Source organism: Hyla sarda, chromosome 6 (genome assembly GCF_029499605.1).
Source record: "Hyla sarda isolate aHylSar1 chromosome 6, aHylSar1.hap1, whole genome shotgun sequence".
Classification (NCBI taxonomy): Eukaryota; Metazoa; Chordata; class Amphibia; order Anura; family Hylidae; genus Hyla; species Hyla sarda.
The window spans coordinates 63,118,314-63,130,257 of record NC_079194.1 but is presented as its reverse complement, the minus strand read 5'-3'; the positions used below and the strand labels follow the sequence as shown (position 1 = coordinate 63,130,257).

The 11,944-nt window shown below is 41.8% G+C and overlaps 1 protein-coding gene across 1 annotated transcript in view; it reads right to left on the bottom strand.

Moving 5' to 3' along the window:
- Positions 1–7,602: 7,602 nt before the first annotated feature.
- CSNK1E (casein kinase 1 epsilon) overlaps positions 7,603–11,944 on the bottom strand; it is a 72,220-nt gene continuing 67,878 nt past the window's right edge. The window contains exons 10-11 of the mRNA XM_056523937.1: positions 11,669–11,730; positions 7,603–8,827 (exon numbers count right to left, since the gene is read on the bottom strand). Coding sequence (XP_056379912.1) covers positions 11,698–11,730 — 33 coding nt within the window. The 3' untranslated portion in view covers positions 7,603–8,827; positions 11,669–11,697. The remainder of the gene's footprint in view (positions 8,828–11,668; positions 11,731–11,944) is intronic.

Genomic DNA, 11,944 nt, shown 5'->3' with positions numbered 1-11,944 from the left:
GATTCTGGGGTCTGTATTATGGTGGGTGGTGATTCTGGGGTCTGTATTATGGTGGGGTCTGATTCTGGGGTCTGTATTATGGTGGGGTCTGTTTCTGGGGCAATTATGGTGGGTGGTGATTCTGGGGTCTGTATTATGGTGGGTGGTGATTCTGGGGGTCTGTATTATGGTGGGGTCTGTTTCTGGGGCAATTATGGTGGGTGGTGATTCTGGGGTCTGTATTATGGTGGGTGATGATTCTGGGGTCTGTATTATGGTGGGTGGTGATTCCTGGGTCTGTATTATGGTGGGGTCTGTTTCTGGGGCAATTATGGTGGGTAGTGATTCTGGGGTCTGTATTATGGTGGGGTCTGATTCTGGGGTCTGTATTATGGTGGTGGTGATTCTGGGGTCTGTATTATGGTGGGGTCTGATTCTGGGGTCTGTATTATGGTGGGGTCTGTTTCTGGGGCAATTATGGTGGGTGGTGATTCTGGGGTCTGTATTATGGTGGGTGGTGATTCTGGGGTCTGTATTATGGTGGGTCTGTTTCTGGGGCAATTATGGTGGGTGGTAATTCTGGGGTCTGTATTATGGTGGGTGGTGATTCTGGGGTCTGTATTATGGTGGGTGGTGATTCTGGGGTCTGTATTATGGTGGGGTCTGTTTCTGGCGCAATTATGGTGGGTGTTGATTCTGGGGTCTGTATTATGGTGGGTAATGATTCTGGGGTCTGTATTATGGTGGGTAATGATTCAGGGGTCTGTATTATGGTGGGTAATGATTCAGGGGTCTGTATTATGGTGGTGGTGATTCTGGGGTCCGTATTATGGTGGGTGATGATTCTGAGGTCTGCATTATGGTGGGGGCTGAGCCTGGGGTCTGTATTATGGTGGGTGATGATTCTGGGGTCTGTATTATGGTGGGTGGTGATTCTGGGGTCTGTATTATGGTGGGGTCTGTTTCTGGGGCAATTATGGTGGGTGGTGATTCTGGGGTCTGTATTATGGTGGGTGGTGATTCTGGGGTCGGTATTATGGTGGGTGATGATTCTGGGGTCTGTATTATGGTGGGTGGTGATTCTGGGGCAATTATGGTGGGTGGTGATTCTGGGGTCTGTATTATGGTGGGTGGTGATTCTGGGGTCTGTATTATGGTGGGTGGTGATTCTGGGGTCTGTATTATGGTGGGTGGTGATTCTGGGGCAATTATGGTGGGTGGTGATTCTGGGGCCCGTATTATGGTGGGTGATGATTCTGAGGTCTGTATTATGGTGGGGGCTGAGCCTGGGGTCTGTATTGTGGTGAGGACTGATACTGGGGTCTGTATTATACAGGTCTGTTAAAATGGTTGTTCTCACTGTAAGGTCACTACAGCTAGAACAATATATAGGGACAATTCTGGGGGGGGGGAAGCCACCCTGTGACAAGCCACACCCCCACAAACCCCATACACATCAAATCACACCCACAACAAGCCACACACCAAGCGACTTCAAACATTTTTTGGCCACAGCACTACCAAAAGGTTTCCTACCCCTGCCCTAACCTTTAGATAGGAGATAACATTTTTAACCCCTTAAGAACCCTGGGTTTTTCCATTTTTGCACTTTGGTTTTTCCTCCTCCTTTAAAAAAAATCATAATTCTTTCAATTCTGCACCTAAAAATCCATATGAGGGCTTATTTTTGCGCCAACAATTCTACTTTGTAATGACATCAGTCATTTTACCCAAAAATCTACGTAGAAACTGAAAAAATAATTGTGCAACAAAATCGAAGAAAAAATGCCACTTTGTCAATTTTGGGGGCTTCTGTTTATACGCAGTACATTTTTTCAGTTTAAATGACACCTTATCATTATTCTGTAGGTCCATACGATTAAAATGATACCCTACTTATATAGGTTTGATTTTGTGAAAAAATTATAATTTTGGACTTTAGAATTTTTTTGCGCGTACGCCATTGACCGTGTGGTTTAATTAATGATATTTTTATAATCCGGACATTTCTGCACGCGGCTATACCACACATGTTTATTTTTATTTACACTTTTTTTATGGGAAAAGGGGGGGTGATTCCTACTTTTACTAGGGAAGAGGTAAAATTATCTTTATTAACTTTTTTTTAAGGCACTAAGCAGTCATTTGGCGATCGGAAACGCAGGAGGAAGGTAGGGACCCTCCTTGTGTCCTCCAGCTGTTCGGGATGCTGCAATTTTGCCACGGCGGTCACGAACAGCCCACTGAGCTAACCCGGAGTAGTTTACTTTCACTTTAGACGCGGCGATCAACTTTGAACACCGCGTCTAAAGGGTTAATAGCGCGCGGCACAGCCATCAGTGCCGCGCGCTATTAGCCACGGCCATTATTAGAGGCCGGGCCTCACCCGCTATGACGCGGCGCCATGCCGTGGCCCCGCATTATAGAAAGGAGGCGGACTCAGGGCATACAGGTATGCCATTGGTCCTTAAGTGGTTAAGGTTGGAATACCCCTATAAAAAAGGGGTACACCGCTGGAAAACATTTTTTTTATAAATCAACTGGTGCCAGAAAGTTAAACAGATCTGTAAATTACGTCTATTTAAAAATCTTAATCCTTCCAGTATTTAGCTGCTGTACGCTCCACAGGAAGTTCTTTTCTTTTTGAATTTCCGTCTGACCACAGGGCTCTCTGCTGACACCTCTGTCCATTTTAGGAACTATCCAGAATAGGAGCAAATCTCCATACCAAACCTCTCCTGCCCTGTTTCTAACATGGACAGAGGTGACAGCAGAGAGCACTGTGGTCAGTCAGAAATTAAATAGTAGTGTGAACGGGGCCACTCCGGTGGAAAAAATAAAAATAAATATTATATATATACATATATATATATACATACATACATATATATATATATATATATATATATATATATATTTTTTTTTTTTAATCAACTGATGCCAGAAAGTTAAACAGATTTGTAAATTATTTCTATTAAATATTAATCCTTCCAGTACTTTTCAGCTGTTGTATACTACAGAGGAAATTCTTTTCTTTTTGGATTTCTTTTCTGTCACGGCCACAGTGCTCCCTGCCGACACCTCTGTCCATGTCAGGAACTGTCCAGAACAGGAGAAAATCCCCATAGCAAACCTATCCTGCTCTGGACAGTTCCTAAAATGGACAAAGGTGTCAGCAGAGAGCACTGTGGTTGTGACAGAAAAGAACTACCTCTGGAGCATACAGCCGCTAATAAGCACTGGAAGGATTACGAATTTTTAATAGAAGTAATTTACAAATCTGTTTAACTTTCTGGCACCAGTTTATAAAAAAAAAAGTTTTCCACCGGAGTACCCCTTTAAAAGGTAGGAGCTAGTCTCCTTGTGCCCCTCCCCGATCACAATATATACCTGTGTGTACCTAGCAATTGGGTTCATAGGGTTAAGACTCGAAATGCATCCATGCCTACTTTTCTGTGCTCTGTTGCATGTTTTTACCCTGGTTCCAATAAAGAAGACTTTTTTTTTTACCACTGGCTGTTATCTGCTGCTTTGTATCTGGTTTGGAGTCCCAGCCGTGTTGGGAACCCTTCAGCGCAGACCCTCCTGCTGCTAATTTACAACTCTGCTAAAAGAAGTATTCCAGGGAAAAACTTTTTTTTTATATCAACTGGCTCCAGAAAGTTAAACAAATTTGTAAATTACTTCCATTAAAAATCTTAATCCTTTCAATAATTATCAGCTGCTGAAGTTGTTTTCTGTCTAACATCTCTGCTTGTCTCGGGAACTGCACAGAGTAGAAGAGGTTTGCTATGGGGATTCACTTCCAAACTGGGCGTTTCCCGAGACAGGTGTCATCAGAGAGCACTTAGACAGAAAAGAACGACTCAACTTCAGCAGCTCATAAGTACTGAAAGGATTAAGATTTTTTTAATAGAAGTAATTTACAAATCTGTTTAACTTTCTGAAGCCAGTTGATAGATAGATATAGAGATATAGATATATAAAAATTTTTCCTGGATAACCCCTTTAACTTTCTGGCAGCAGTTAATTTATAGAAATTTTTTTTTTTGGAGGGAAGTACCCCTTTAATTCCTTCCTCTTTGCATGTGTAACAGAGGAGGAGGATCAGAGCAGACCTGCAGCGCTGCAGCACACAGCCACCTGCTCGATTGACAGGCAGAGAGCGAGCGCTGTGCAGAGCTGAGGCCCTGCCGGCATTTTCCGATTTTGGTTTCCTGCCAGGCCGGCAGGAGACTAAACGCAGGGCTAGAAAAGACACAGAACAAGGGCAGGACAGAAAGACCGACGACGATATATTATTATTATTATTATTTTTTTTTTTTAAATAAAATATACTAGAAAATTTCTTGTACAAAAGGAATAAAAAAAAAAAGTAGTTTTAGGGCAGGGTCACAGGGGATGTATCTGCAGTGTATTTCACGCTGCAGATGCATGGATGCAGTCACAGAGGGAATGCAGAGTGAGCTCCCGGCTGCGGCCATGTAGCTCTGTGTCCGCACGTATTGGCGGATTTCTACAGCGGGAAATCCACCACTACGAGCAGACACACAGAACTACCAGGCCGCAGCAGGGAGCTCGCTCTGCATTCCCTCTGTGACTGCCGTCGGCACATCCGCATTGTGAAGTACGTTGCAGACGCGCCCTGTGTGACCCTGTCCATTAAAAAATAAATTTAAAAAAATCCTGCAAAATGAAATCCTGCACCACAGATCAATTTATTTGCGGATTTTTTTGCGGCTACTGTATGTGGACTTACCCTTTTATGAAAATTCACTTTCAGATTTATCTTAAAGAAAAAAAATAAAATAAAATGCCCCAGCGGGGATAAGGGTGAGTTCCAACTTACCTTTGTGACACTGGTATTTTTTAACTTTTCTTTTTTTATAAATACACTAATAAAAGTGACATTTTATTGGGTTATAATAAGAGCATCAGTCACTCTGGATAGGCGCAGACAATCCTGAAACAAGTCTGCTGCATGTGAATTCAGTCGTATAAAGGTAGCGAATGAGTGTGCTAAAGCCTTCATTTCAGTGTTTCCCAACCAGGGTGCCTCCAGCTGTTGCAAAACTACAACTCCCAGCATGCCCAGACAGCCTTCGGCTGTCCGGGCATGCTGGGAGTTGTAGTTTTGCAACAGCTGGAGGCACCCTGGTTGGGAAACACTGCTTTATTTTATGATTGGATGATCTTTGCGGCTGAGACCAGATATGGATAAGATATACAGCTGGCATTTCGGTGACAGAAGGGGGGGGGGGGGGGGGTTTATAAATAGTCAAGTGTTTGTGCTTAGACGCACATGCAGAACACTGTGCCCTTACTGTAGCATGTGACAAGACCCCAGGACATGTCTTGTTGGTTCTGCTCAGCAGGAGACCCTCAGTGATTGCTGAGCAGCAGGCAGAGGATATATAGACAAACCCCAGTGTAATACCAAGAGCAGTAAGGAGTAAGCACCATGCAGAGGGGACAGTGTTCAAGGTGAATTTTCCCAGAGTCTTGTAATAAAATGAAAATATAGATGGGGCCACATTCACAGGTACGCGCTCTGCTGCAGATTTTACACTGTTAAAACAGCACTTTCTTATTTAGTGCAGCATAGGCAATTAGAGAATAATGTAGTGGTTCTTGTGTTTGTTTGTGCTTACCTGTTTTAGCTTATGTGGCAGTATGGGATTGGCTACATGTTGGTTCGCACTTCCATTACAGAAGAAATTCTGTAATGCAGCCTGTATTTCAAGGTGAACTCATTAGACCAGTGCTTCGCCAACCAGCGTGCCTCCAGCTGTTGCAAAACTACAAGCATGCCCGGACTGCCTTCGGGAGTTGTAGTTTCGCAACAGCTGGAGGGATACTGTTTGGGAAACCCTGCAATAGACTATAATGCAGCCCGGTCTCCTGTAATTAGTTGGACTGTATGCTGAGCCAGGGAGTACAGCGCTCTGGCATCTCTGGAGGTGCCATAGAGATTGAATGGAGCGGCTGCGTGTGCGTGCCGACTTGCCACTTCATTAAGCAAGCAGATTTGGGTCCCTGTTCTGAAACTACTTAGAATTTAGAAATGGTATCAGTATAGTAATTCTATCTCACCAAAGCAATAAGGCTCGGTTCACAATTTTTTGGGGGTATGTCACCTGTAGAGATGAGTGAACGTACAGTAAATTCGATTAGTCACGAACTTCTCGGCTCGGCAGTTGATGACTTATCCTGCATAAATTAGTTTAGCTTTCAGGTGCTCCCGTGGGCTGGAAAAGGTGGATACAGTCCTAGGAGACTCTTTCCTAGGACTGTATCCACCTTTTCCAGCCCACCAGAGCACCTGAAAGCTGAACTAATTTATGCAGGATAAGTCATCAACTGCTGAGCCGAGAAGTTCGTGAAGAATCAAATTTACTGTAAGTTCGCTCATCTCTAGTCACCTGTATACCGGCAAAAAGATACACCAGCAAATGCAATAGCGGTTCTATTGACTTTCATAGACCAAACTGTAGTCTGTGTGTGTGTGTGTGTGTGTGTGTGTATATATATATATATAATATTTTGTGTATAAATATAGTGTGTGTGGATAGATAGGGGTGTGTGTATACTGCATAAATGTATGTGTGTGTATATGTATAATATATATATATATATATATATATATTATACATATACACACACATACATTTATGCAGTATACACACACCCCTATCTATCCACACACACTATATTTATACAAAATATTATATATATATATTTACACACACACACACACTATATATATATATATATATATATATATATATATATATATATATATATATATATATATATATATATATATATATACACACATACATACACACACACACTATTTATTCCTATATACACACACACACACACACACTATTTATTCCTTTATATATATACATATATACACACACACACACACACACACTATTTATTCCTTTATATATATACACACACACACACACACACACTATTTATTCCTTTATATATATATACACACACACACACACACACTATTTATTCCTTTATATATATATATATACACACACACACACTATTTATTCCTTTATATATATACACACACACACACACACTATTTATTCCTTTATATATATATATATATATATATATATATATATACACACACACACACACACACACACTATTTATTCCTTTATATATATATATATACACACACACACACACACTATTTATTCCTTTATATATATACACACACACACACACACACACTATTTATTCCTTTATATATATATATACACACACACACACTATTTATTCCTTTATATATTATATATATATATATATATATATATATATATATATATATATATATATATATATATATATATATATATATATATACACACACACACACACACACACACACACACACTTTATTCATTTATATACAGGCCACCAACATTCTACATGCACACCACAATTGTACACATTATATTTTGATAATAAGTCAGGACACCTTTTAATCACTTCATCATTTTCTACTTTATTACCTCAAATTAACAAACACATTAAAGCTGAAAAAAGTCTATATTTACACAGGAAGTACAAAAACCCCCCCAAAAAGTTTGCGTTTTCCCCTCCCCCCCCCCAAATCTGGATATTTGTATTTTTTCTTGCATTTTTTTAAAATGATAAAGTAATAAAAATTACCACAAATAAAAAAAGAAAAAAACGTAAATAGATAGTAAATAAATTAGGAAAAAAACAAAAAACAAACAAACATTGTTAAATATTGAAACAGTTTGGAGGGTGTGTAAGAGGACTAGTTACATGGCGCCATCTGGTGGCGGAGACTGGCCAGGACACTGTGAGAAATAGGAGCTGGAACATTCGGTATTCCCACCATCTGGACCATCCCAACCATTTACAACCCTCGCTAAATATCGTATGCACCTTCACAGTCTTCATCAGGAAAGTCACAAAAAGCAGCCATCTTAATCTCTTGTCACCGCAGAAGGGTGGGGGGAGAGGTGCAGAATGATGGGCGTTGGGGTGTTTTTTTCGTCTTTTTTTTTTTTTTTCAAAAGATTTAGACCACAAGCCACTAGCAGCCACAGTGGGAGATACCCAACAATAAACCTACTACTAAAATACTATTAACCTATAAATAAAAAGGTCAGTAAGACCTGGCATCGCTCACCGTTCAGACGACTCCACCTTTTCCCCAAAATTCTGCACGGTTCTTTGGAGCAGGCGCATACTAAAAGCAAGCTAGGCCTCCACTGTGGATCAGGGTGGGGTATTAGGCAGCCATACTGCCCCTCTCCAGATCTTTGGGGACAGTAACGCCCCATCTATCTCTTCCATTATCGAGTTAGAGAAGACTGGAAGGGGGAAAATCGGGCCCAACCCAGGCTCCCATACCTAGGAAAGGCTTCAGTCCTGTATTGGTGACAAGTCTTCTTTCCTCGCTAACTTTCGCATCTTTAAAGATTATAGGAGAAAAAAAAAAAAAAGAAAAATGTACAGCTAAAATCTTACATTTAGAAAAAATGTAAAGTTAAAGTTTTTTTTGGGGGGAGGGGTTGGTTTGGGGAGGTAAGCTAAAAAATAAAAAGAATATATACAGTATATATCTATATGTAGTGTTCAGTTTAGAAGAAGCAGGGAGAACTTCTGCTGTCCTGGACTGCCAAGTATGTCTGGAAGGAAAGGGGCGAGGCAAATCCCTCCTCGAAGTTCTTGCGTCTGCGCTGGAACCAGCATCTTCGGCATGGCTCTCTTCATTGGCAGAAAATAAAAGTTTAAAAAAAATTTTAATCTTTAAAAGAAAAAATGAAATACAGTGAAGACACTGGAAAGAAAAGAAAGAGAAATGGTGTTATGGTTATATTCTGCGAGTTTAGGTTTGGGCTTTTTAGTTTAAATTACAAGATCAATTCCTAGGCTCAGCTCTCAATATATACGGCACAGGGCGCTACTCTGAGCTAGGAATACTCCATACGCCCCTCACTCAGGCCTCATTCATATTTGTGCCATTTAAAAATAAATAAAATTAAATATAAATAAATATACCGTACATACATGCACACAATTTATCACAAGTTAGGTTCCATATTGTGTTATATTATTAGAATACAGAAATATACCTGTATTTTTCGCCGTATAAGACGCACTTTTTCTTCCCCAAAACTTTGGGGGAAAAGTTGGTGCGTCTTATAGGGCAAATACGCATTAAAATCCTGTCATATCGCGGCGGTCCCTGCGGCCATCAACGGCCGGGACCCGCGGCTAATACAGGACATCACCGATCGCGGTGATGCCCTGTATTAACCCTTTCAGACGCGGCGATCAAAGCTGACCGCCGCGTCGGAAGTGAAAGTGAAACTAACCCGGATGCTCAGACGTTCCAGAGCGACCCCCGGGACAGCGATGGAGGGCGACATGCAGGGCAGCGGTGACGGGTCCGGAGTGGCGGGGACACGTGAGTATTACCTCCTATACCAGTGGTCTTCAACCTGCGGACCTCCAGATGTTGCAAAACTACAACTCCTGGCTTGCCCGGACAGCCAATGGCTGTCCGGGCATGCTGGGAGTTGTAGTTTTGCAACATCTGGAGGTCCGCAGGTTGAAGATCACTGTCCTATACTTGACAATGTATTTGGTTCAGAATCTTTTTTTTTCTAGATTTTCCTCCTTTAAAATTGGGTGCGTCTTATATGCCGGAGCGTCTTATATGGCTAAAAATACGGTATTTATATGAAGGTGCATGTTGTGGATGTGCGACCATGTCTGTTTTCTCTATTTGAATTCACATTGTGTTTCTATCCCCATCCTTTTGTTTTTACTTGGTCAGCACTCTGCCCCTCCCTCTCAGCCCAGGCCTATACATGATGTTGTTAGGGACCCACTACTTACAGGTGGCCATGACGTGGCTATCGGGCTTGCACTTAATGATCATAAAGTACACCAACGACCTGTTAGTTTAATAAATGTTGCCGAGAAGCATTAGATCAAGGTGCATGTTGTGGATGTGCGACCATGTTTGTTTTCTCTATTTGAATTCACAGAAACATATTTATTTTTTTCAGAACAAAAATGAATAAATACACACAAAAACAGTTGTTTTTAAAATTTAACCCATTGGCTTCTATGTACTTAAAGAGCAGCTGTCACCAGGATTTATCACCTAAAATTGTTTCCCAACCAAAGGCTGTCCAGGCATGCTTGGAGTTGTTTTTCCACAGCTGGAGGCTCCCTGGATGGAAAACACTGCCCTAAAGCTATGCAGTATATGTAAAAGCTGTGTAGCACAGTAATGCAGCCATGGTTTTCTTTGCTTTATGATGTTGAAAAGCGCTTTTATTCGCAATCATGAACAAATCGAGAGGTGTGCCCGGTGTGCACAGACCCTGTGTGAGGGTAATACAGCTTTTCCGTGCATGCGCAGTCTTAGACCATTAAGGCTCTCATTGAGAAGTCCCATCACTAGAGGCAGGGAGTCAGCGAGCGGTCTACATTAGAGATGAGCGAACTTACAGTAAATTCGATTCGTCACGAACTTCTCGGCTCGGCGGTTGCTGACTTTTCCTGCATGAATTAGTAAAGCTTTCAGGTGCTCCCGTGGGCTGGAAAAGGTGGATACAGTCCTAGGAGACTCTTTCTTAGGACTGTATCCACCTTTTCCAGCCCACCGGGGCACCGGAAAGCTGAAGTAATTTATGCAGGAAAAGTCAGCAACCGCCGAGCTGAGAAATTCGTGACAAATCAAATTTACTATAAGTTCGCTCATCTCTAGTCTACATCTATCGGTTGGAGACAGTGGTAGAGCGGAGGAGATGTATGTTGCTCACGCCGGGCTTGTGCGACGACGTGACGTTGTTCGAGAGGGGTGGCATTGCAGACCCTCGGCCACATCTCTCGGACTGTTTTGACTGAATAAAAGTATTTTCTAGCATCATAATGCCTCTGATTAGGCAAAGGAAGTTATGGCTGCATTACTGTTCTACACAGCTTTTACATACTGTGCTTAGCTTTTAGGGGGTAAAAACTGGATCAAAATGAAATTGGAATGTAAATTAAAGCATTTAAAGGGGAACCCCGTTACTGAAGTTCTTTGCCCCCGACTAGGAAACCCCCCCGCGCAATCTCCTCCCCGGGTCCCTGGATCTCCTTGTGCACGGAGCAACTCCTCCGTGCATTGAGCAATATTTCAGTCCCTAGGTGCAGAAGTGTGAATGAGCCCTTATGTAAAAGGGAGGTGACTGCAACCATTTTGTCCCACCAAGAAGCACTCTGGGCATTTTAAGGCATCATTTATATCACATTTTTAGGGTACATTACTAGTACACATCAGGCCCACTGACTGTAATGGACCATATGAAGTTTACTAGAGACTAATTTTAATATATTTGGTATGTCTAAACATAGTTACTGGTAGACAGACAGCCTATTAGAGTCAATAGGCATACTGCTAAAAGTCTGAATACCTTCCCCCCCCCCCCCCCAATATCCATATGTATACTGTCGCTGTCCCTAAGAAACATGATATGAATGGGTCTAAGAAGCTGCTTTGCTGGCATAAGCTACAATCTACTAGTAAGGTTATGGCAGTGTTTTGTTGGTGTAATATGTACCACAATTGGCTTTTTCACTATTTCTCAGTTATTTTGTGAAAAATAAAAAGGGATCTCACCTAAGCAAACATTGGTCCAGTGACAGCCTTCATTTTCCAAGATGGTCAAACGGTACGCTGGCCTGAAAGAGAGAAAACAGCAATCACTAGGAAGCCCCACACGATGTGCCAAGGAGTCATAAAAGAAATAATGACCGAACTTACAAAAAGTTTTCATCAAAGAAAAAGCATCATGTAAAAAAACAAGAAAAAAAACTATCCCCTATTCACAGTTGTACATTGCAGGGGGGCCGACTGCTGGGACTCCCCAGGAACAAACCGTGTCGACCCCTGTAC